Consider the following 26,905-nt stretch of genomic DNA (forward strand, 5'->3'; position numbering starts at 1 on the left):
CCACTTTCATTATTCCCTTCATACATGCTCTTCGGTTTAGGATACTCTTGACCTGGCCTTTTTTCAGGACGTCCCTAATTTGGTCTCAAAACGTCCGCCTAGGTCTACTCCTTCCAACCCTTCCATTCACACTCACCTTATACACTTTTCGTCAATCATTCTTCACTCATTCTCTCGACATGGCCAAACCATCTAAGCATACCTTTCTCAATTTCTGTCACTACATCTTCTTTCGTCATTTATACATCCATATGACATTTTGTAACAATTACAAATTATCTTGGCTGTACGATTTGTATCTTTGATGTTTTATATAAAATTAGATATCCTTGCCTTATTGATTGAAGATAAAAATTAGAGTATTTCAATTAATATTACAGAGGTAAAAAAAAAAGAATTATTTACTAATAAACCAATTGAAGTCTTAATCACTCCAAATAACTGGTATATGAATTTTGGTTAAATCCAGTTTTCTTTTACTAATTGTAAACTGTTTTTTATCAAGCTTCTCAAAGAGAATGACTTTCTGACTGCCATTATAATATTTAAAAAGTTAGAACAATGACAAATCGAAGCGCCAAAAGCCTATACAATGCACAATGATGTCCATATTGAATTATCCTAAACCTACATACAGGCTGTAACTGACAACGGATTTGTGATTAGAATAAGGCGTAGTGTAAGATATTGTTACTTAACATTATGTATTGTGAATTTTGTGAATATAAGTGTTATTTAATTATAACGATATGTGAATATTTTGTAGAACGACAACTAGCCTATATTGTCCATCTATTCATATAGGCTAATCTTATAATCTACGTTGTAATGTGGCTAGTTTTAGTGTTAGCACGCGTGATATATATTTACTACGTTCTAATAAACTTGAATAATCTAGAATTCTATACCAATATCTGTCCGCAATTTGTAAATTTAAAAAAAAATCAGTTCATTACACCTCACTAAGCAAAGGTTTATTATTATTATTATTAAAAGCCCATTTCATCCGTTGTCGATAACGCTATTTGACGGATGACGGTATCCACAGATAAAAAAAGTTTTTAAATTAAATTATTATTTTATTTACCATCGAATTTCACAATATTTATGAGATTCGCAAATATGAATCTAAAAGTTGTTGGTAATTGAGGCTAAACAGGTCGTAGTGGCCTATTTCCAACGTGGTTAAAGTTTTTGTAACTTATGTGCGGGATGAATTGGATTATCCTCAACCGGTGAAACAGGCCCTAAAACATATAACGTATTCAACTCCTAACTGTGTTTCTTCAAATATGGGCTTTTGTAGCTGTAATATCACGTTCCACATGAAAAAAAATTGTAGCCCATTTTTTAATTTGTCTTCCCTCAAATAGACGAACAACTTTTATACTCGTTCCGCATGATACCTTTCGTGAGCGCGTAAACAGAATTTTTCAATAAAAACCTTAAATATAAAACAAAGTATAAAAAAGGGCTAGAAATTTATTCCCACGTGGAATAACACCTACCGAACCCGCCATTTAAAGGAACGCAGTTAGGACTCGAACACCTTATATTAAACAGTTATATTGTCACAGATGTTTGACTATCGACATATTTTCAATACAGTAAAATTTCATAAATCTCGTAAAATGATGGAGACGTCTTCTTTTCAAGTAATTATCGTTATTAAATTAACAATCTTCCATCAAATCGACAACCACACCAAAACAAAAAATTAGTGATGTAGTTCATGCCTTTCAAGACTAATTGAGTGCAAGTAAAATTATAAATTATATCGATGTATCAAAGTAACGTTTAAGTCACGTTTTGTCCATTATAATAAGAATAGCTTTGACGTAATTTTTCACAAATATTTTGGTTACATTTACAAGTATTTCGTATTGAAATCAGAAAATTAGTAAACCTGCCAAATTCCTGATCTTGTGAAATTGATATCGGCTATTTTCTGAATATTTATCGAGACGAAAAATTTACGATATTTTCGATAACGGTAATAACGGTTGTGTATGTTTCTTATCGTGTGACAATAGATTTATTTTTCATTTATCATTTGGACATAGCATGTTTTTGTAGATGATTGTAAATAAGGCAGAACATCGGAATTGGGTCATTAAATCAGGGGCGGCTCTAGTGTAGTGCCCGGGTGCAATTAATACCGTGACATCTTTTTAACACAAAGACAAAGTTAGGCCGAAAACATGCAGCTTACTTTGCGCCCTTATAAACCCCCTTCACAAGGCTTTCTCCCTCCCCCCCCCCCCCCCGGGCACTGTAGGTAAAGCCGCCCCTGCATTGAATACATGTTTGATTTGATCCGTCCCTAGAAGGTAACCGCCTCATAAATTATTCCTTGTCGTATCTAACCTTTGGTCTTCGGTCTCTGTTTGAACCCAGCTCTCACTCATTCACCATATTTTTTTTCGTTCGTTCATTGTAATTTCAAAATGCGAATTAATCGATTTCGACAACTAAATACTATTTATGTATGAATTGTGTAATAAACATGTATTTGTAATTTTTAATTACATCGTAGGGACAAACATTTAAATAGTCGTAGCAAGTAAGTCTTCTGCGTTCATTTATATTTAGACGTATTTAATAAACGAGACTTAATTATTTTATTAAATCGTAGAAATTAAAACTGCATAATTTTTACATCTATATCTCTAACTCTGTGTTTATGCGTATGTAATATTCAAAGTTGTATATTTTGTATCAGTAATGTAGGTTGTATTTTTTTAAATGCCACAAATCATAAGCATGTTAACCAAAATATGTGTAAATTATTGTTGGTATTATATAGACATATTATTTATATTGGTTTCGCTGATCTGCAAACATAAAAACAAACCGTGTGGTGTCGTGAGACACCAGATAGGAACGAAGTTTCTTATTATAAAATATTAATTTCAAATTCTATTCGAGGTTAAAAAAAAATTATTCAGGTTTTCATTTTCTTATTATGATTTTTTTATCGATAAAAAAAACTACTTGACAAAATTATCTTAACATCTCTATTTTATTTACAATGATTTATAAAAATAAATAATAATTATCGAATGATATAAAAATAATAATAATAATAGCAAACTGCAATAATAATTACAGTCATCACGTGGACTATACATTAGACACTATAGCCATCCTACATAGACTATACATAAAAATCTTACGTTTTTTTTTAACGTTACGGATGTTTTTTGCCGGCCAGGGTAGCCCTCCGCAACGGGGGTCGGGGGATAAGGGACTTCGTTCCAAAATGATACGAAACGTAACAAAAATATTTGTTTTAATATTTATATAAAAGTTCATAATAACTTCGTTCTTATCTGTGAAGGAAGAAGACGTAAATAAGTTAATTATTCAAACGATGTTTCATGAATATTAACGTACTCTTTCATCACAAAAGAACGTGCGTTATTACTGAGTAACATAATAAAAACAACGAACACTGAATGAAGTATTCGAATTATATTTTTAAAGCCCAGTTAGGTTTTGAAATAGGCATTCGAGTTTTGTAAACCCCGTGTTAGATTTCTATCTTTCAATTTTGTAAATACCTACACTGTTACTTTTACTGTTTTAAGTTTTTTTCCAAAATTATATAAATACGCCGAAACTAGCTTTTGTACATATTATTTCCTTTGTTTTAGACATTATGTGATTGATATTTAGTATGTTATTATATAATCCAAATAAACTAATACCAGCTACAAGTTCGGTAAATACAGTCATTATCACTACTATTGTAAGTTGTGAAATAAAACTAATTTAATAATATATTTTTTAACCACTATTATATACTTTTTATTTACCCAAATAATCCTGTAAAGGTTTTCCCAAAGTAGGATCAATTTTAAACTAATTATTAGGTGGCATTTACGTTTAGATTTTTCTCGATATTTGAAAGCAAAAACCTTACAACATTTTGATTTTCAAGTGCTTTCCAGAAAGACTATTTTTAAGTGCTTTCGTGGGGATAATTTATGTAAAAATATTGGAGCTTACTTCATAAAAAAAACAATATTAAACTCAGACAGTACTTTTGAATCTTTAGTACACAACTAGCTGTACCGCGACTTCATCTGCCTGGAAGTTAAAAAAATTTTTGTTCAGTTCGCAGAGTTACAATTAATCTTCTAAATTAAAAGTAGCCTAAGTTACTCCTTATATCAGCTATCTGCCAGCGAAAGCCTGTGAAAATCGGCCCAGGCATTTCTGAGATTAGCCGGAACAAACAGATAAACGACAGGCAAAAATTGTACAAAATGTTATTTTTTAGTATATGTACCGTGTATACATCCATATGCACTTAGTAAGAAGCGGTTATTTTATTATAACAAACAGACACTCCAATTTTGTTTATTTGTATAGAGTTAAAATTTATTCGTTTATAAAAAAGTTGATAACAATAAATGCAAAGATACCACTGATACGGAATGTAGATTGGATGTCAATTCAAACTAACAAGGTATAGGACAGATATCTGGAAAAATTAATTATTGTTTTTAGTTCCTCGTAACAAGTTCTTCACAAATTTAAAAATATACCGAAAAAATATATCGTTAAAATTTACAAAAATAATTCTGTTACAATGTTTACAATTACAGAGAGATATGGGTCGTCGTTTATACATATAAAGCTTTGGTATTTCACCTTGAGGGAACAAATGAGTCGTCAGTATCCAAAAACGTCCAAATGAAAACAACGACCGCTTAACTTTGCAAATATTGTCATGTACATGCGCGTAACGCACTCGACAAAAAAATCAATGGAAAATATCATGCGCTTTCTTAGTCCTTAAGCTTTCTGTCCAAACAATGTTTGCAACTTTCAACAGCAATGCTTTAGTGCTATAAATAAACCAAATGTTTGTTAGAACCAAGCCATGTAAACTATCTCACAAAATGATGATTCGCCTAAATAACTTTTTATATGTTTTTAATTTACGACAAGGCACGATTCTAATAGCCGTCCATCAAATTGTGAGTATGATTTCTGTTTGGTTAACGCTCGTAGTATTTTTAAAGCTAATGTTTTTATAACTGTTGCTAAATATTATTCGACAGGCGCTATCTTCTTTTGTACTTATAATACTGCTAGTTGGTATATCTCACGTCGGTGAAATGCTATCAATGCTTCATAATGATATGGAGGATGACGCAGAGAGACGAGGATTTTATGAAATCGCTTACGGCGAACATCTAAGTTTTCATGAAGGAGACGTTATAAGCACCAACAATCAACTCAGATTTGCTAAAGCACAACACTTAGCTTCAGGTATTCTTAAAATTTGTAAACTACTGTAAAATTTATTTTGCAATCGTGATGTATACCTCCTACATATATATTTGAAAATATTTTTCAGTTACGGTGATTTTCTTATATACTAGCACAATATTGACGTCGATATATCTAATGTGCTGCATTTCTCTTCTTCATGGAGCTGTGAAGTACAAAAGAGAGTATGTTTTGCCTTGGATAATGGCTGCTTGTGTGGCAGTAGTGCTACTTATAATCGCTATAGTAATAGGTGATGGTTACCCGTGCGTTGTTAACCTTTTTGGTGGTCATAATCTCTATCGTAAGTATATAATTGTTTTTATTTCAGTGTGACTTTTATAAATGACTTAGTATTATAAATATATATATTAACGTAAAGATTTTTGTAGTTATAATTAAATAACTATGAAGTAATAAAAGAAAGTTAATCCCACCCTATGAAATATCTCATAAACCTCGTAAAAAAAGCCTATGACATCTACGAGAATAGTCTGCATTTGGTCATATTTTATGATGTTTATGAGATTTTGATCATAGAGCAGTTGGTAGAACACATCTACACAACTCACTCTATATGATATATATATAGGTAGATAGGTATCATCATAAAAACAAGATACAACAAGATACATTATTTTAGTCTCGGGACAATCTCATAAAAAAATGGTAAACATGTATTTATATTACTAGACCACACAATAGTGTAGTAACACGAAACACGGCGGATTCTGCTTCAAACTGTTTATCATTTTGCAGAAGATACAAATTGTCTAATTACGCCATGTAACTGTGACCAAAACGCTAGTTAACCGCTATTAAAAATGTTTAAAACACTAGTTTTTAGAACTCTGTACAGTGTACCTACTAGATAACCACAGTTTTAATCGTGGAATGAGTTTTTACCATTCACTCCACAACTTCTTTACAGTACAGCCATTCGTATTGTTTTTCTTTCAGATTTCGGGTGTGCGCTATTTGTCTTGACATTTATTTACGCCATCTGTGCGGTCAGTAGCTTTGCACTAGAAACCGGCGGAGGAAGGTGCGCGCGAGCTTCTCTGGCCAATGACGAGCGCGGAGAAAGACTTCTACTTCTAGACCACGCAGCACACTCCAGTCTTTTGTCCGCAGCGCAATTAAACAAATTGTCACACGGCACAAGAACGCAATTCGTATAAATATTAACAAAGCTTTTGACAGTTTCTGTTGATGAAAACACTCGCGTGCAAAAAAAAATTCAAAGTGCAGTTTTGGCCTTTATATCGATAAAAATCGTTCATCGCGTTTATTTATAAAAGTCATTTCGTGTACGAATTTATTAGACGCCGTTACAGCTTTATTGTTGTAAATGTACATTTTAAAAGTACTGTGTCGATGTATTTTAAATTATACGTGTTGACAACTGAGGTCCCCTGAAAGGGAAATTGAGAGCTGTGTCTCGACTCGAGGTATTTCTCGACTTGATACAGCACTAGCTACTCCTACTCCCTCGCCTAATACGTAAAATCGTATCTTACGTGAAATGATTAATCTTAAGTAATTTTTAACTAATTTATCGACATAACATCTCGGTCGAAATCTTCAAGCGTACAACCTTTAATTATAAATTAGAGCATTTAGATAAACATTACATTGGTTGTGTCAATGCACAAATTAATTTCGATTTTGTCGCATAAAGGTAGTGATTTTATTCACCTAGAGTAGAAATTTTCACCAGATTTTGTCTTTGTATAGTACTTACCGCTGGTGATTACGAATTACATTAGGACATATAAATTTCGTTAAAATATTAGTTATTTTGTTTCAATGATTATCGTGTATTACAAACACGTACGTCCATGACTAGCGCTAAAGTAGTACAAGCTTAGCTACAATTATATTCTACAATAATTAATTGTGATATTTTAATGAGACAAAAAAAAAAAATTTAACAAAAACAAAATATTGACTTGGATTTTAAATTTCATTTTTTTTGTTTTATATAACGTTTTACTATACAGAGAACTAGACCGGCTGCTATTCAAACTATGCCTCAAGAAGCTATAATTATTGAAAAATAAAACAATTAATTTTATAAATGTGACTTTTATTTTACCTAATACACCAATGCTTATTAATGAAAAACTATATTTTAACAATACATATGTACAATTCGTAACATTATTAATTCATTTATAGCTTAAAAATTAACAAAATTGAGTTATATTTTTGGTCTTGCACCTATTTTAGTTCATTTAAATTACAAATTTTCTAAATAGATTTTAATTCCTGCTTCAATTTTTTTCTTTAATTAAAAGAAAAAAAAGTAGGAAATATTATTAAAAGCGAAATTTCAATCAACTCATATGAGCAGTTAATACTAAGCTCATACTTTAGAAGATAATAAATTGTACTTACTTAATATGCATACTCACTACACATATACTCCTAAACCTCTACAGATAAGTGGAAGACATTTGTAATCTCTTTAACATATTAAATAATGTCATAATTATATTGTCTTCACTAAACTATATAACTCGCTATATATTAAATATAGTTCATATTTTATAGGAAAATTATATTATTATCAGATATAATAATATTGTTAACCCCATTGACCATTTTCTAGTGGCCTCTGAATACCTTTGAAGCCTCTAGCCAAAATAAACTTTTCTGATGAATCAGATCTACTAGCTTTGGGCTTCATTATTTTAATACTTTTGTAAAATCGTCCTAAATCCATTTCTAATATGGGAACTTCTTTACCGTCCCATACTTTAAATAATAAGTTGCCATCTGTCCTTGTGACTAGGGCTGCAAATCGGATTGCCATATAGCATAGACCTATAATCCTATCCTTGTCTAATTCTCTTACACCTGTAGCACTAGGAGCCATGTCGGACAAGACGAGGTCCACTTGTCTACCATCTAAAGCTTTTATAACTTTATCATGAGCATCTATAGTTGAGAAGTCCATATTACTCATAATTGTTGCTCCCTGTTGATGAGAAAATTAAACAATTACTACAAGACAGCAAAATTAACAATTAGAAAATATTAAATAAATTGTTGCATAAAATATTAGAATCAAATTAATTTCTTAAAAACAAAATTATTAAATGACTTTTAATCACCTCTTACAAGTATATTAATTACAAAACCATATACTTACAATTAATAGACAATTTAAGCTTTACCTTAATTGGGAAAATTTGTAATTTATCGATAGCTAGGACCGTGCCCTTAGGCTTAGAAGAATCTACTCCATCAGCATTTGTCTTTTGAACTGCCACTTGTGTCCAGGAACCGGGGCAAGCACCAAGGTCAATGACCGTTTGTCCAGGGAAAAGTATGTTTGCTTTTTCATTCATTTCCAACAATTTGAATGCACTTCGACACCTTAGAGAATAATACATAACTTATTTAATGCAGCAAAACATGAACTGATGATGACTAACCATATTTATGATATGATAATGAAAAAACACAAACCTGTAGTTGCATATTTTAGCTTTTTCTACGTAAGGATCTGCTTTTTGACGACTCAACCATTGTTGCGAACTCTTCAGTCTTTTTAAGCAGTTCACAAGAAAACACATTCTTGCAAAATTTAAATCTTTACATACGACCGATCGTGATGCTTGCATTATATGAATGAAAGTACAAGCACCTAAACGTCTGAAATCCCTTCTTAATATAACTATACTTATTTCGTATATACGATTTAATTTTATTGTAAATACAAATATAGTCTTATATTGAACTTATACAATAAGATACTATATAGTAATGTCAAAACAAACCAGTCATATGTCAAACTGAAGTGACATTTTGCTGTCATACCCACATAACCCACGTTCATAGCCCACGTTGAATTGTTGATTCTTGGTTGATTCATTGATTGTACAAATATCGATATATCGCTTGTAAAAATATTAGTTTTAAATACGAATTGATAATTAAAATACCAATGTGTACTCTTAAAAATATTTTTAAGAGTATCATTTATTATTTATTTTTCACACCCGTTTCATAGTATATTGTACGCAGCAGGAAATATCCTGCTCAAAATCTGGAGCACTGCCCGTGTGGAGAAGTATCTTTATAGCAGATCACAGTTAAATAATACTGTTTTTAAGCAGTGTAGTGTTCCTGTGGTGAGTAAGGTGACCAGATCTTCTGGGGATCTTAATGGAAGGTATTGTCGGTAACGCGCTTGCGATGCTTCTGGTGTTGCAAACGTCTATGGACTAACGGCTTACGATCAAGAAAGCTGTACGCTTGAAAAATTGGTTGTCTGTATAGTTGGTTTACGGACAATAATTTAACGTGACAACGTCATAACAAAACATCTCCTCGGACATAAAGGGCAATCGAGTGATAGTATATGGAATATTTATAGATGCGGCGCATAATATCACTACGCGACTATCACTGAGCGTAACGGGACAGTGAGCATAATGCAATGAGTCATCCGTTTTCGTTCATTCCACCGGCGTCGATTTATTAGACATTGTCAAGTCAAAAAAGTACTTTTTGAAAATGTATTTAATATGGATAGAGTTTAGAGCCTTAGAGCCATTAATAGAAACTAATGTATAACATTAAACAGTTCATAAACATATCAAAAAATCTGCTACGCAATATAGGTATAGTACATCAACATAAACATTAAAATAAAAACAGTAATGAATGTGGATAACTGGATGTAAAGTATAAACTATAAGCCCGAAATGGAAAGAAAAATAAGTGACTCAAGTTTTTCGACTTGACAAAGTAAAGTAAACGATTACTTTTTAGGACATGGTAACGTAGTTTGCATTTTTTCTTTGTAACGGTGTAATATAACTTTTAAGGCTGTGCTGTGGTTATATTATATGTGTTAATTAGTAATGTAACGAATATTTAATTTATCACATTCACAAGGATCACAACTTTTGCGAATGCGAATACAAATATTCGTTACATCACTAGTGTCAATCATTTAATTAAATATTAATCATATTATTATTAGTTAGTTCCACAGAGTACATTACCAGTATATAAGTGTATAATCTATGGAGTACATTTATAGTAGACGTTAGTTCGTACTTCGTGGTCTGTGCGGTCTGTGCTTTTAGATATTATATGACGTTTTCTAACAACTTGAAAAGTTTAAAGTGAAAGTTTATCTCGTAGAGATACTTGAGTTTAACTCAGTATTAAATGGGATCAGCTATATATAAAAAACAAACAACATTAGAAGTCTTATTTGTAGATTCAAAATTATGGTATGTATTATACACAAATATGTGTTTCGTACATTTTGTGTACATTAATAAAGTCCAATATATCGAAATATTTTTTGAATCTTCTGATAATACTTGGCAAATATTTCATAGTTTTTAAATAATTATTTTATATTTCAGACACGTCTATTATAAAAATTAATTCGTATCACTTATTATTTTTAGTGAGTCAAAACTATTGAAAGATCAAAATATTCGTTACTGAAACAAGTTTCGCTTTTATTTTAAAATGAATATACGTAATAAGAAATATTATTTAACGCCATAGTTTAGGGTGCAAAATTATAATAAAAATTTAAAGCTAAAATCATCTTAAGCACCCTAAAATTAATTTAATATTAAAATGTTATGTTTATTACAAGTAACAGCTGAAAGTAATAGTCTATAAAATATTGACGTATAATTTTCACATTTTTATCAAGACATTAATTTTTTTATTACAATATAATTGTTTTGTCGAAAATTTGATTCATCAACTGGTATAAGTTGTTTTTTCCGGATTGTTATTAATATCTTAATTTAAAATTAACATTTTCTTTAACTTCTTTTTAAGGTTGCATATTAAAAATGTATGTATTATTATACTGTAAAAAATTAGTGTGTAAATATATGTTTCAAAATAAAATCTTATGAGTGTGAATCATTTTGCTAAAGTGTTTAGTCATTGTGATGGTATATTATTTTAGCAACCAATTTTTCTAATACAGGATATCATAAAAAGCAATGGCAATGTACGTCAAAGGAAAGAAACAGCTGCAGATATACATACAAATGGGTATGATAAAGACACTAAACTTGAAAACAAAAGAAACAATGGCAAAGCTATAGGCTTAATATTTATATCCTTGCTACTGGATCTCCTTGCATTTACTATGATTCTGCCACTCCTACCATCGCTACTAGACTACTATGACAAGCAAGAGGGTAACTCTAATACTCTGTACACATTGTTGCTTCATGCAGTGCAGAGGTTTCAGAAGTGGACAGGTGCTCCTGATCGTTTTTCGTCGGTCCTCTTTGGTGGAGCTCTTGGTTCCATGTACAGCTTTTTACAATTTTTAACAAGCCCCATTGTTGGCAGTCTGTCAGACGCCTATGGCAGGAAGCCCATGCTCCTTATTTGCTTAGTAAGTCAAAAATTTCTTTACAAAAAATAACACGGGTATTTTTTGTAACAATGAATTATTAACATTATCTCTTACAACACTTAAAGATAAAGTCGATATTCGTTGATAATAATGGCACGTGTGTCTAATACATAGTATTAATTTTAAACACTTATCCTTGAAAATAAAATATTTTACATTTTATGAATAAATGAAAATGTAATTATTCGTACAAATTTAATATTTCAAGTATTTCTTTATATATGTAGTATCATCAAATTAAAATTATTATTGAGATGTATAAAGTTTGATCTTATTTTATCTTTTTCAGTTATTTGTCATTAGAACTTAGACAATACCGCATAATCTGAATTTGAAAATGTTAATATTGATTATAACTACTAAATTCAGACTTTATGGATAGGAGGCATTAAAATTATAAAATAAAAATTAATTTTCATTTGTATAAAAATGTTATTTACAGCATTTGTTTACTTATTATCTCTTTGAACTAGATAATTATGTACTTTATCAATCTTGGTATTTGTTGTTGTAGAATTTATGTGATTAAAGAAATTAACTATTCCATATAGATATCAAGGTACATAATATATTTAACAATTGACATTTTTTTCTAGCTTGGTATAGCGTTATCCCACGGTCTATGGAGTTATGCAAGTACTTTCAGCCTTTTTGTACTAGCAAGATTCATAGGAGGATTGAGTAAGGCCAACGTGAGTCTGAGTATGGCTGTAGTGACTGATGCATCCGATGAAAAGACCAGGGCGAGAGGAATGGTAACTTAAATGCTTTCATAATTAATTAACAACTATATTTTAAGTTTAAAAAGCTGATAATATTATATTTTTTATTAAAAAGACCATAGTGGTCGTCCATAAAATACGTCATGCGGAATTTTACTGTTTTGGACCCATCCCTATCAACAGATATTACGTGACAAAAGCTCCGCTCTATAAGCGTCTCTTCTATCTAGAATTATTTATTTATTTATGTACCCCCCTCTCTTTGTTTGTAAACGTGTTCTATAGACGTTCCTAAATAATGAAATCTGTTGATTTCATAAAAAATTTAAAGAGGTTCTTTATTTTTAACTAGGTTTGCACCGCCGTTCGTTTGAGAAAAAACTTACCTATTAAATTCTATAAAAGACAAAGTCTATCTTCATATAATTGTGTTTGCAGGCAAACGAAGAAAAACCGACTTCAGTTATATCGACAAGTAATACAACGTAGGTAGACAAAAAAACCACCCCCTCTCTTCCCCTGGGTGTCGTAAGAGGCGGCTAAGGGATAACACAGTTCCACTACTACCTTGGAACTTAAAAAGCCGACCGATGGCGGGATAGCCATCCAACTGCTGGCTTTGAAATACACAGGCCGAAGACGGGCAGCAGCGTGTTCGGGGCGACAAAGCCAGCCCTGCGGTCACCAACCCGCCTGCCCAGCGTGGTGACTATGGGCAACACACATGAGTTCACGTTATTTTTGGCGTAAACTTGTGGAGGCCTATGTCCAGCAGTGGACTGTATAGGCTGTAATGATGTAATGATGATGATGGGACACAAAATTTCAAGTAAATACGCATTATCAAAAATTACTCCAAAAGTTGTAATCAGATCTCGATGAAATTTAAATATGACCACATGATAAACGTCGGCTTTCGATTAAATTAAAAATCATCAAAATCGATACACGCAGTAAAAAGTTATGCGGATTTTCGAGAGTTTCCCTCGATTTCTCTGGGATCCCATCAACAGATCCAGGCTTCCTTATCATGGTACCAAACTAGGGATATCTCCTTTCCAACAAAAATTTTTTTATCGAAATCGGCCCATAAACGACGGAGTTATCCCCGAACATACATTAAAAAAACATATACGGTCGAATTGAGTAACCTCCTCCTTTTTTGAAGTCGGTTAAAAATTGCCATATTTATTGTATTATAATTATATGGTAAGGATTCATATGCCTAGCGCCTATGCCTTATAAAAATAATTTAAATTGAGAACACAAAAATATATTTAAATTGAGAACCTCTTTCTTTTTTCCGAAGTCGGTTTAAAAAAAGGACTAGCCATTTTTCTTTTTTTACAGGCACTTGTGGGCTTGGCGTTTTCTATCGGTTTCATTGTTGGTCCTTTGGCGGGTGCTTGGTTCGCTAAGAACAACGACCTGTCTTCAGGTCTATGGGGCGAGAGGCCAGCGTTGTATGCACTCTCACTATCACTAGCAAATGTCGCTCTTGTCACATTTTGCTTACCTGAAACTCTATCAAAGGTTCGTATTGATACAAAATCTTAATATATATAAATCTCGTGTCGTCAATGTTTGTCCTCAATGGACTCCTAAACCACTTAACCGATTATAATAAAATTCGCACACCATGTGCAGTTCGATCCAACTTGAAAGATGGCTATATTTTATTTTGATATATTAATTATTATATTTAAGAAAAAAATAAAGAAGGCGGTACAAAGTTCGCCAGGTCAGCTAGTCTCCTATAAGTTTTCCATTTTCCTTTGCAAATATATTTTTATTTTATTTTTAAGTTATAATACTTCAGCGTAGCATGTCTATTATCACATTGTTATGTATACATTTTATTTACAGTTTAAATAAACAAACGATTAAAACGCTAATTTTTAATTATATATTTATTTTTCAGGACAAGAGGGAACCCTTATCATTATCACTCTCTAAAGCCATACACTTTATTTCACCCTTGCACTTACTAAGATTTTCAGCTGTTAAGAATCTGAGTGCCCATCAAAACAAAGTATTATCTAAATTAGGACTTATTTATTTTATATACCTATTTATTTATTCCGGTCTCGAATTTACTATTACATTCCTAACCCATCACACATTCGGGTACACTGCGATGCAACAAGGAAAGATGTTTCTTGTTATAGGTAAGTGAACACTTTAGACTTTCTTGGTCTATGTTATTATTTTGACGTAATACGTAACGATTACCACGTTTGTCTTTTGTCGCTATGTAAAAAAATTTCTGTATCCATAAAAAAATTACATCCGTAAAAAAAGTATGTGTACTTATGAACGCACGTAACAAGTTATACTTCGTTGGCTAGCTAGTTTCACGTTCCTAACTTCTTCTTCGTTGACTAGCTAACTTCAGGGTGTTGGATTTTTTTTGTGACGGTGTCATCATTTTTCCCTACGCGCCAAAAGAAGTTATTTTCAAAAACTCGTAGGTATTATTCGTATTTTGGTGCTTGCAACAGTGGAAAAATATCGAAAACTCATAAAGACCAAACAAACTTGGTAAATACATCATCCCGGTCTTACATCTTATAAAATATAATTATTATTTTTAGTCATTTATTGAATTGTTTTTATAAACTTGGCTCGATAAAATTCATTTTGTCCGCGTACTGCTGTTACTGTAAATGTTTCAATGATGTATTTTGAGTAGGATTATATTAGATATATTTGACGGGTAAACAAAACTCGCACGATTTTCTCGTTAACTGAGAGAAAGCGCATCGTTTATCACACGATTCACTTTCTCTCATCGCAGGTCGCAGTTAAGAGAAGCCCAGTATGTTTGTTATGATTTAAAAAATAATAAAACGTCTGATAGACGCTTATAAACGTAATTAGAAATCTATAGTGGCGAACTGTTGCCGGAAAACACCGTGTTACAAAATTTTCGTTCCTAATTACGATGCACGAGTAATTTTAAACTGAAATTTCCATTGAGGTTCCATTCTGGTGATCGTTGGAAGTGGACGTGTTTGCAAATATCGTAAAAATATTTTAAAATCATTGAAAATTTCGTTAGCCAAAAGTATTACTAATTGTCTAAGATTTAAACAGTGTTTTTGTGTGAAATATTATCAGTGTCAATATAATATTGCGTTTATACCGAAGAACGCGCTACGGTGCATCGGCGTCAGTGCAGCTCCCCTCACCCCCTCGAGTAAAGAGTACCGCTGCTATTTTTGATCTTGGTCGCTCCTATTGATAAAATATACGATGAGCCAACAACAGCGAACGCCGCCTAGTAACGTATTGATAAGCGGCAGCGAAAGCGTGAGCGGATCAGTACCCAACTTACCTACATATGACGACGAAGATCCATACATTAATGTGAACCTAAGAAAGCGCAATGAACGAACTGAGATATTTAATTACCAAAAAGACCAACAAAATTTTCATAAGGAAATTATGTCATTGTTAGAAAAATTCGGCCAAACTCAAAACGAAAACTTGATTATCATAAAAGAAGAAATACACACAATAAAAAATGAAATAAAAATTATCCAATCTAGCAACGAAAACCTTATACAACAATTAAATCAAATAAATTTGGAAATAGAAAAAATGAAATTAAATTAAACTGGAACTCAAAATAAAATTAAAGCTGTTGAAGATGAAATAACAATAATCAAAAATCAAAGGTGTACATGTTCCTTAACACCAAACTCGCTTCCGCTCGTGAATGAAAACCTAATCTTCGAAGTAAAGGATCGTTTCGAACGCGAAAAAAACATCATAATAGTGGGTATTTCGGAAAAAAATGATAGCAACTATAAAAGTAGACGCGAACATGATGAGAATAAATTAATGGAACTAATATCACCATTTTATGTTAATTGTCCTAAACCAATAAAAATAATGCGCCTGGGAAAATATATTCCTAATAAATCGCGACCTATAAAAGTATTTTTTAACAATACGGACATCCCAAAATGCCTCATCTACAACAAGCACAAATTACCGGAAACTATAAAAATATATTCTGATCAGACACCCACGCAAAAACTATTTATGCAACAGTTAAGGGACGAATTGCAAAAAAGAACTGCTAATGGCGAGAAAGATCTCATCATAAAATATATTAAAGGTATGCCCACTATTATTACTAATAAAGCCAATAAAAAAAACTAACAAGCACAGTAAAACAAAACGCAGAAACATTAAAAAACATAAAACCAATAAAAGAAATAAATCACTACATTATTAATAAATACGAAGATATTCCCTTACACTCGTCATCACTAAGATTATTTTATGCCAATGTACGTAGCATTCGCAAACATGGTAAGCTCGATGAGATAAAATGTATACTTAAAGCTATACCGAAAACTACGCACTTATGTATATTCACTGAGACGTGGATCACGTCGGAATCCGATGCAAAACTATATTATTTACCTGATTATAAACACATATACAATTATAGAAAGTATAGTAAGGGAGGCGGAGTGTCAATTTATATACACAATAGTATAAAATACGATGTTACAGAAGAATTAGAAGAAAATGGCAATCACTACCTATGGATAAGCATTGATAAATTATCGCTCAATATTGGCGCTATTTACAAACCCGGGGAAACTAACTTAAAAGATTTTCTAAATAAATACATCACACAACTAAATAAAAGAAAAAGATCGATTATCTTAGGAGACTTTAACATCGACCTCCTAAGTACTGGAACAAACGTTACGCAATATTTAAGCAACATTCAGGAGGCTGGATATAAAATTATAAATAAAATAAGTAAAACACACAATACCCGTGAAACCACTAAAACCAGTACATTATTAGATCACATATGTACTAACATTAATAATCATTCATTTAACATATCAATAATCGAATCCGCCTTGTCTGACCACAAGCAAATATACCTTGAAATTGGCAGTTTACCAACGCAAAGAAATAAAAAGATAGACTACCAGGCACTTAATTATAAAAAACTATACAATGATGCATTAGCCGCTACATACAATAATGAAAGTGATGATTACGATCGTTTAGAAAATTTTATATCGAAGTATATAATGAAAAATAAAATCAATAAAACGAAAATACTTAATCCACCTCGAAAGGACTGGATAAATAAAAATATAATTGATTCAATAAATGTGCGCAATAGCCTGTGGCAGCAAATGAAAGCCTTACCTGGGAATCAAATCATACATAAAAAATTTGACACAGAACGAGACAGAGTAGCGAAACTCATTAAAACGCATAAAAAAGAATATTATAATAATCTATTCGATAAGACAAATAACAATCCAAAGAAGATGTGGGAAGTAATAAATAAATTAGCTTTAAATAAGATTAAGGATAGCTTTGATCCTCCCAAACTGATGTCAGATTCAGGAATTATTTGCGACGGTAACGAAATATGTGATCTTTTTAATACTTTTTTCTCGTCAATTGGCACGGAGCTAGCTTCTAAAATACCGCAACCATACCATGAAAGTACAGAGAACATTTTCATGTATGAAGATAGTTACACACATAACATTACATTATCAAACTTTACACCTTGTAGTTCAGATGAAGTTTCTAAAATTATTGATAAACTAGACTGTAATACAAGCACGGGATTGGATGGAATTAGCACAAAAGCAATTAAATGCCTTAAAAGTATAATACTTGTAAGACTTACAAATTGTATAAATGTATGTCTTGCACAAGGAGTTTATCCCGATACACTCAAGATCGCAAAGGTCAGTCCTATATTTAAATCTGGAAGCCGATCCAATCCAAGTAATTACAGGCCAATATCTGTTTTGCCAGTTATGTCGAAAATATTTGAGCGTATTTTATATAATCGTTTAAATGCGTACTTGTCTGAAAAACAGTTTTTAAGCAAACGTCAATATGGATTCCGCCCAAAGTCGAGTACTCTCTCAGCTGTTGTAGACTTAATTACTAAAATTAAAACTAACATTGATAAAAAGAACATTGCATTAGGTATCTTTATTGACTTAAAAAAGGCCTTTGACACAGTAATTCATCAAAAGCTTTTATCCAAATTATGTAACATTGGCGTAACCGGTACTGCGTTAGCGATGTTTAAGTCATATCTAACAAATAGACAGCAAGTAGTTAAAATTAATAACTTTTCTAGTGCTTCCCAAAATGTCATGTACGGTGTCCCTCAAGGATCTATTTTGGGACCTTTATTATTTTTAATTTATATAAACAACATAGAAAAGATAGGATTGACTGGCCACCTTACACTATATGCAGACGACACTTGTCTTTTTTACTTCCATCAATCTATTCATGAAATTATAAACAATGCACAAAATGATCTCAATTTGATAAATGAATGGCTAAAACACAATTTACTAACAATCAATACAGCTAAAACTTCATTTATTATTTTCACTGCTAAAAATAAAAAGATACCTGATTTCATTCCGCTGACGATAAACAACGATATACTACAGCGCTCTCATCATGAAAAATACCTTGGCTTATGGTTAGACGACAAACTAAATTTCAAGATACATATTAACCATATTAAAACAAAGTTACAATCAATATTAGGAGCAATCAACAGGATCTCCACTTGTCTACCAAAAAGAATCCGAAACATTTTGTATAATTCATTAGTAAAATCACATTTAGAATATCTAATACAGGTTTGGGGATCCACTACTACTTCAAATTTAAATACTTTACAAAGAATACAAAATAGGATAATCAAAATTCTATATAACTATCACTATTTTACTCCAACGACACAACTTTATAATAACATAAAAATAATGAATATATCACAACTTTACATATACAATACATGCATTCTAATCAAAAAAATTAAATCAGGTTCCGTGCAGTCGGAAATGAGTATTTATGAGAGATCGCATATTTCGAATTTAAGAAACAAATATAAACTACATATTGATAATGTAAGAACTAATTATGGTAAAAAAACAATTCTGTTTGAAGGAGTACAGCTGTTTAATAAACTACCAGATGTAATAAAACTATGTGATAATATGAACATATTTAAAACCAAACTAAAAAATCATATTATATCCTCACTATAGTAAATAAGAAAGCCCTCCAACGGCCCAGATGTTAAAACTGTATTCTTGCAAATGTATAAAAATGTCATTGTATCTCATTTTAAGTGAATGTTAAATTCTTATGAGAAATAAAGTTCTTTAAACCTAAATTTTAATTTTTTTGGACTTAAAGAATGTCCGTGGTATTAAAAAGTATTGAGAATAGAATCGTGTGAAACAACTGATCCGTATCCTCGGTGACGCTGAGAGTAACGTTTCACAGCACTTTATCTGTTTATGAGAGTCTAGCTGTGCCCATGACTTCGTCCGCGTGGAATGTAACAAAAAAGTTGATACATAGTATTTATTACTTGTCGATGTAATTGAAGTCGGTTTATTTTTTTCGTTAGCGAGCAAACACAATTACAGTACCCGGCCACAAATAATGCACATCGATCTTTGAAAAGAGACGATCGTCTACCGAATGTAGTGTTCGGTAATGTGCGTCAGAGACAACGCTCTACGAAGTTGAAATGAGCGGACTGTCTCTTTCGGTAAAGCTTTAGATTAGAAAAAACTGAATTTCGGGACCGTGGGGGGAAGGGGGGGCGCTACCCCTAGTACCACTGTCACACTTCGAAACCCCATAGCTATGCAGATATCCATGGTTAAAGTTTTGAGGTTAGAAGAAGAATTTCGCAGCTTTCACACGTTATTTTCACATTTCACACCTTATTTTCACGTTTCATAAGTTATTTTCAAAATATAAACGATGTGCGTTAGTTATAGACGGGTAGTGTATGGGTCGCGCGTGTGCAGGTGCGATAATGGCGGTCCTGCAGGGCGGGGCGGCGCGGCGGCTGGGCGCGCGGGGCGCCGAGCGCGCCGCTAAGATGGCGCTGGCGCTCACCCCGCTGTCCTTCTTGTGCGTCGCGCTCGCCGCCGCGCCCGCCCCGCCCGCCCTGCCGCCGCTGGCCTGGCTGTGGGCCGGCCTGGTGCTGTTCGCTTTATGTAAGTTCCACCTTTTATTTAGTTAGTGTATCCTATTTTTTTTTATGTCACTAGGTCGGCAAACAAGCGTACGGCTCACCTGATGGTAAGCGATTACCGTAGCTTATAGACGCCTGCAACACCAGAAGCATCGCAAGCGCGTTGCCGACCCAATCCCCAGTCCCCCCAGGAGCTCTGGTCACCTTACTCACCAACAGGAACACAATACTGCTTGAAAACAGTATTATTTAGCTGTAATCTTCTGTAAGGTCGAGGTACTACCCCAGTCGGGCTGCTCCATATTTTGAGCAGGAAATTCCTGCTGTGCCCTACCTCAGTTGAAGGTTCTAGGTCAGCGAACAAGCGTACGGCTCACCCGATGACGCCTAGACGATAGACGCCTGCAACATCAGTGAACAGATGTTTTTCGGCTGACCACAGCAGGAAAACATCCTGCTATAACTTACCAAATCTGGTACCTAATGTGGGAGGGCTTTCAAAATATCAGCCAAGTAATACCGCTTTCGAGCAGTGCTATGTTCCTGTGATAAGTAAAGTGAGCAGAGCTCCTAGATGAGGGATTGGGGGAAGGGTCGGCAACGTGTTTGCGAATGTTGCAGGCGCCTATAAGCTACAGTAATCACTTACCATCAATTAAGTCGTACGCTTGTTTGCCAACGTGTATGTATATATAAAAACGATAAAACAGGCTCTTTATTTTATAAAATATGTAAATACATATTTTTGTTATTTATAAGTTTTCAATAGGTCTTCTGTGTCAAAGCTAGTGTTGCTATAATTATATACTATCTAAATTACTTTTTTTTAAATTAATTGCCATTTTTACGTAAAATAAATTAGTAACTATTGAAGAATTCGTTTAACAAACCATGTTTTTTTTAGCCAAAAACTCCCAGAAAGACGATAAAATATGCAAATTAACAAGTCAACTCGTTTTTGTACATAATAATGTAGGCGATAATAGTAACGATAATTTTATTTCTTTTCTTTTTGCTTTTATAAGTATTATGTTATTCAGAAAAATATAAATTACTGATAAACCGGTATCATTTTCGAAAAACAATATTTTTAGACTGAATGTTACTTGCTATGACAATTTTTAGACTTCACGTTAAACATATACTAGCCGTGTCCGATGCCGTGCCTTAATCGCAATAAGATAAACATACATACACACATACATATAATCACGCCTCTTTCCCGTAGAGGTAGGCAAAGACCACTTCTTTCCACTTGCTACGATCCCTACATACTTCTTTCGCTTCGTCCACTTTCATTATTCCCTTCATATATGCTCTTATGTTTAGGGTACTCTTGACCTGGCCTTTTTTCAAGACGTCCCTTATTTGGTCTCGGAACGTCCGCCTAGGTTTACCCCTTCCAACCTTTCCATCCACACTCGCCTTATACACTTTTTTTTCGTCAATCGTTCTTCACTCATTCTCTCGACATGGCCAAACTATCTAAGCATACCTTTTTCAATTTCTGTCACTACATCTTCTTTCATCATTTATACATATGACATTTTGTAACAATTACAAATTATCTTGGCTGTACTATTTGCTTATACCGCGGTAATTCCTGCAGTCCTTCCGTGACCCTTTTCCCTTGTACAATAGGACGATTACGGCTTTGCACCAGTCTCCCGGTACTTGCCCATTTCTATAGATATATAAGATAAAGCCTATAGTATAAGTAAATTTTGTACGTATATTTCTATGGGTTTATGCATGGTTTGAAAACAAAATTAGACCCAGTAGGTGGCGCTGATGTCGGTATGTCAGTAATCAAATTTGGTAGCTGAATTCCGGGTAGGATAATGTCTGCCGGGTCTGTTAGTATTGAAACCTTTTTTTCTCAATATAAAAGGTCTTTGTTATTAGCATCACATTCCAAAAATTCATTTCAAACTAACAATCTGTGTATATATTCATACGCGAAGCAAAAACTTTGTACTTGTTGAGGAGTATGAAACTTCGCACAGCTATAGTTTATATAAAGGAGGAGTACTGAATGCTAATATTTTTTTACAATTAGGTATACATAAAAAATACATTACACACACTACCATAAATTTGACACATACACGCATTTATACTCTTTTGTTTATTTTTAGTCTGTGGTTAAATTCTGGTCGAATTCCGACCAGTGTTGCCAGATGGGGATTTGTCGCGAATTGGGCGATTTTTTTCATGGATACGCTCCTTTTTTTAAGTTTGGGCGACAAGTCGCAAATTAGGCTCTTTTTAATCCTCAGCGTTGGCAACAACTTAAAAGTACAAAAACCGTTACAAAAAATATTGTTTTTTTTTTTTAATGTCCCAATAAGCTTACTTTAATTTTGAAATTGAGTCAATATATTTTATCTGTATCTTTTATTTTATCTTTTGTATCTTGAGACATCATGTAAGTTAATAATATTTTAAATAAATAATTTTTAATTTCGAGTCTGTTATGATAGACTGTCATAAAAAACTGACAGACAGATGCTAGTGTATTTTCAAACTTTCATTGGGCGACTGCTAAGAATATTTTGCGCCTTCGATCATAGATGGAGCGACTTGAATCAAAACTTTCTGGCAAGCCTGATTCCGACCACTATGCGACCAGTAGTATACTAAAATACGGTAACAAGCGGTCGTCCGCAGCGACGGCGTTCGCGGTGTCGTGCATGACGGCGCTGGCGGCGGCGCAGGCGCCGGGTGCGGCGCGCGGCGGCGTGCTGGGCGCGCTGCGCTCGCTGGGGGCGCTGGCGCGCGCCGCCGGCCCGCTGCTCGCCTGCGCCGGTACCGCCCTCTGTAGCCTTCCAGCGGCCCGCTGCAGTCCGACTTGCTTACGTTCGCGGTGTCGTGCATGACGGCGTGCTGGGCGCGTTGCGCTCGCTTGCTCGCTATATATATATAAATTAATGTTTGTCTCATGTGTGTTGCCCATAGTCACCACGCTGGGCAGGCGGGTTTGTGTCCGCAGTACTGGCTTTGTCGCACCGAAGACGTCGGCCTGTGTATTTCAAAGCCAGCAGTTGGATGGTTATCCCGCCACCGGTCGGCTTTTTAAGTTCCAAGATGGTACACATGAGTTCACGCATTTTTGGCGCGAACTTGTGGAGGCCTATGTCCAGCAGTGGACTGTATTGGCTGTAATGATGATGATGATGAATATTTGTCTGTATGTCCTTTATAGAATCATAGAATCGTAAACTATGCATTTGATCATGTCTTGATTTTCAGCAGTGTTGTGCATGAGCCCACAAAGGTTTCTGAGTTGGTGCGACCAAAAAAAAGCGTAGCAACGCGCACAGGGTAAAAAAAAACTCAACAAAAACGAAAGTTAAGGTAGCAAAAACAATAAAATAAAAATTTACATCTTAACATTAGATATATTTCAAATTTGGGTAACGTACCCAATGTTATCCAACAACCATACATATATGCATAGTGGTTTGAAAAATATTTTAAATTGCTTAAAATATATAATGTTGATAATGTTTAATTTTTTTTTTTTTTTTTATATTCTAGTGTACTGGTGTTCAGGCGCTGCCACTACATACACAATTGGTTCAGTTATCCTCATTTTACCAGCTGTGATGTTGTTTAGACTTAAAACATAATGAACAAAAAATTATGTCTGCCTATTTTTATTAAAAAGCAATAAACTGTACTTTACTATTGTAAGATATTTATAAAATATTTATTATAGACACTTTTTTATTGATGTTTTTATTTTGAGTATTTACACTGACTTGTATCTCGAATAAACCAGTATTACAGTTATATTGAAACTGAAATATGTGTTTTATTTTCTATAATCTTAAATACATAATTCAAAGCAATAAATTATTTATATTTTTCTGCATATTATCTAATATATAAAATTCTCGTGTGGTGGTGTTTGTAGTTAAACTCCTTCGAAACGGCTTGACCGATTCTCATGAAATTTTGTGTGCATATCGGGTAGGTCTGAGAATCGAACAACATCTATTTTTCATACCCCTGAGTTATAAGGGTTAAGAAGGTTAATAAAATATATGGCAAAACAACGTTTGCGGGGTCAGCTAGTAATTTATAAAATTAATCTGATAACAAATAAATAAATACTCTATCCTATATTTATACCTATCAATAATAACATTTATAACTTGCATAATAAATAAACTATGATGATTGATGATTTTGTTATTACCTACATGAACGTTTTGAACATAAAATTATGAATATAATTAATCATATTAATATACGACATCTATAAGACGGTAAAACAAAAAGTTGGCACAAATCAAAAAGTACCTATATAAAGGTAAACATTAAAAAAAAAACAATTGTCAAAAACTTTGTGACAAAGCTGCAGGTGTGTGGTTGTGACAATTATTTTTAAAGTATCTTTCCTGTTGCGTAACGTTCGTTCGTCTTCGGTGCGACAAAGCCAGCCCTGCGGTCACCACCCCGCCTGCCCAGCGTGGTGACTATGGGCAACACACATGAGTTCGCGTCATTTTTTGCGCGAACTTGTGGAGGCTATGGCCAGCAGTGGAATGCGATAGACTGAAATGATGATAATATTTTTGAAATTTCGAAATAAATTTGTTATTCATTCCTTTACATTCGAGAGAGATTTCTACTTTGTTATGATGTTATGTTGCGTTACCATGACGACGCTGTCATCGAAAACATTTTGTGTTAAAAATAACAATGCCTCTATTCAGTAACAAATTTTCGCCAAAAAGTATTCCGGTTAGAAGACATGATACTTCAGTTATAAAAAATGAATTAGGTAGTGAATATGCTTCAAGAGAATTGTCAATTGACATAGAACCACTGAAAGTAAAATTAGGTGAATTCGAGTTATCTTTCGAAGAGGGACAATGGATACCTGGTAATCTATACTTTTAATAATAGATGTACAAACTACCTATTTTTGTCTTTTGTACGAGAGTTTTTTGTAAATAATATACCCAACTCATGTTAATTAACCTTTAACAGCGTCGGGGAGAGCAGGCGCAGCGCATAAGGAAAACATTCGGCTAAAAAAAGAATTAGAACAGCTCGAAGAAGAAAACAATATGCTTAGATTAAAATTCGAAATATTGCTCGACATGATGACGGATAAGACAGTTGAAGCTGAACAACAAGAAATGCAAAGGGCTCAAAGTTTAGGATCTTTGAAACCAAAGAGTAAAAAGCAAAAATGATAGTTGAAAAAAAAATAGTTATAAGTTAATAAATTAATTACAATAAATTGCTAAAATTAGTTTATTAATAAAAAATACAAAAAAGTCCACTTATATTTTGCCCTCTGCTATTTTACCTTTCTTTTGTTTAAGCTAGTATCTAATACATGGAGTAGGTATACAAATATGCATGAGCTTCAGTGATTATATTTATTATTAGTTACTCCTCTGATTATTAGTCATAGCGCGATTTTTAGACAAACTTAAGGCAGCTTTACCTATAGTGCATAAGATGCGATGCACCCGGGAGCCAGGGGTTAAGGGGCGCCGAGAGTTGCAGGCAGAGGCGCAAAATCTAGTATATAAAATTCTCGTGTCGCGATGTTTGTAGTTAAACTCCTCCGAAGCGGCTTGACCGATTCTCATGAAATTTTGTGTGCATATTGGGTAGGTCTGAGAATCGAACAACAGCTATTTTTCATCCCCCTAAATGTTAAGGGTAGTCCACTCACATGTTTTTTTTTAATTTTTTGATAATTTTAATTTTATATATTATGATTTGACGTTGAAAAATACATACAACCCTAAATTTTCACCCTTCTACCACCAACCCCTATTTTTAAATAGCGTTTAACGGCAATACAACGTTTGCCGAGTCAGCTAGTATTGATATACAAGGTGTACACGACCATACGACAATAAATGAAAACACAGGTCGTATTGGTATATAGAAATATCATAAAACTATCAGAAAATATTTTGAACCGTTTTTGAAAAAATGAAATTTTCGAACAAACTTAATATCGTAAATTAATAAAATACATAGTACGCCATTTGTAATTTAGATTCACTGACCTCTGACTAAAGGCGGGCGGGCAGGTAGCCTCTCGCCGCTGTAACACAATACATCGCAATACTTTGACACTATTATTATTCAATTATTTGTTTTTGATTGTCAGAATAATTAACACATACAAAATACATTAAAAGATATTAAATTTTAAAATTCTCAATATGTCCACCATGAACTCGAACACACGAAATGTATCTACGTAAAATATTATTTCTCACTTTTGATAACAGGTCACCATTAACTGCCATACTTTTTAATTTATCAAAAGATCGTATTATACGATTTTTCAAGTCCTCCACATCAGTTACATCCGTGGCGTAAACATCATTTTTAACGTAACCCCATAAAAAAAAATCGAGTGGTGTGAGGTCTGGTGACCTCGGTGGCCACCTCGTGGGGCCATAACGG

General features: G+C 33.3%; 3 protein-coding genes across 3 annotated transcripts; 2 read left to right on the forward strand and 1 right to left on the reverse strand.

Annotated features, from left to right (window-relative positions):
* The first annotated feature begins 4,871 nt into the window (after positions 1 to 4,871).
* Positions 4,872 to 7,364, forward strand: LOC123656952. Its single transcript, XM_045592560.1, has 4 exons — positions 4,872 to 4,988; positions 5,073 to 5,283; positions 5,372 to 5,587; positions 6,244 to 7,364. The coding sequence occupies exons 1-4, from the start codon at positions 4,872 to 4,874 to the stop codon at positions 6,462 to 6,464; spliced, it is 765 nt and encodes a 254-aa protein (XP_045448516.1). The 3' UTR covers positions 6,465 to 7,364.
* Positions 7,356 to 9,045, reverse strand: LOC123656951 (rRNA methyltransferase 2, mitochondrial). The gene is made up of 3 exons (XM_045592559.1): positions 8,761 to 9,045; positions 8,466 to 8,667; positions 7,356 to 8,266 (listed from the first exon to the last, which is right to left on the reverse strand). Exons 1-3 carry the CDS (start codon positions 8,913 to 8,915, stop codon positions 7,874 to 7,876), a joined length of 750 nt encoding a protein of 249 aa, XP_045448515.1. The 5' UTR covers positions 8,916 to 9,045; the 3' UTR covers positions 7,356 to 7,873.
* A 12-nt stretch (positions 9,046 to 9,057) lies between these two features.
* Positions 9,058 to 25,721, forward strand: LOC123656945 (major facilitator superfamily domain-containing protein 10-like). The gene is given in 8 exon segments (XM_045592552.1): positions 9,058 to 9,091; positions 11,379 to 11,683; positions 12,301 to 12,459; positions 13,777 to 13,959; positions 14,348 to 14,594; positions 20,286 to 20,477; positions 23,126 to 23,263; positions 25,457 to 25,721. Coding segments are annotated over 8 exon segments (1,467 nt in total). The 3' UTR covers positions 25,666 to 25,721.
* Positions 25,722 to 26,905: the final 1,184 nt, after the last annotated feature.

This window comes from Melitaea cinxia, chromosome 10, assembly GCF_905220565.1.
Source record: "Melitaea cinxia chromosome 10, ilMelCinx1.1, whole genome shotgun sequence".
NCBI classification, from domain to species: domain Eukaryota; kingdom Metazoa; phylum Arthropoda; class Insecta; order Lepidoptera; family Nymphalidae; genus Melitaea; species Melitaea cinxia.

Excerpts from the sequence above, each read along its gene's own strand:
- LOC123656951 (XM_045592559.1), bottom strand. The coding sequence starts at position 8,915 with ATGCAAGCATCACGATCGGTCGTATGTAAAGATTTAAATTTTGCAAGA. Across the intron at positions 8,668-8,760 it reads GCTAAAATATGCAACTACAG|GTGTCGAAGTGCATTCAAAT; the intron begins GTTTGTGTTTTT and ends TTATTCTCTAAG. Across the intron at positions 8,267-8,465 it reads TACAAATTTTCCCAATTAAG|GGAGCAACAATTATGAGTAA; the intron begins GTAAAGCTTAAA and ends TCTCATCAACAG.
- LOC123656952 (XM_045592560.1), top strand. The coding sequence starts at position 4,872 with ATGTTTGTTAGAACCAAGCCATGTAAACTATCTCACAAAATGATGATT. Across the intron at positions 4,989-5,072 it reads TAATAGCCGTCCATCAAATT|GCGCTATCTTCTTTTGTACT; the intron begins GTGAGTATGATT and ends ATTATTCGACAG. Across the intron at positions 5,284-5,371 it reads AGCACAACACTTAGCTTCAG|TTACGGTGATTTTCTTATAT; the intron begins GTATTCTTAAAA and ends AATATTTTTCAG.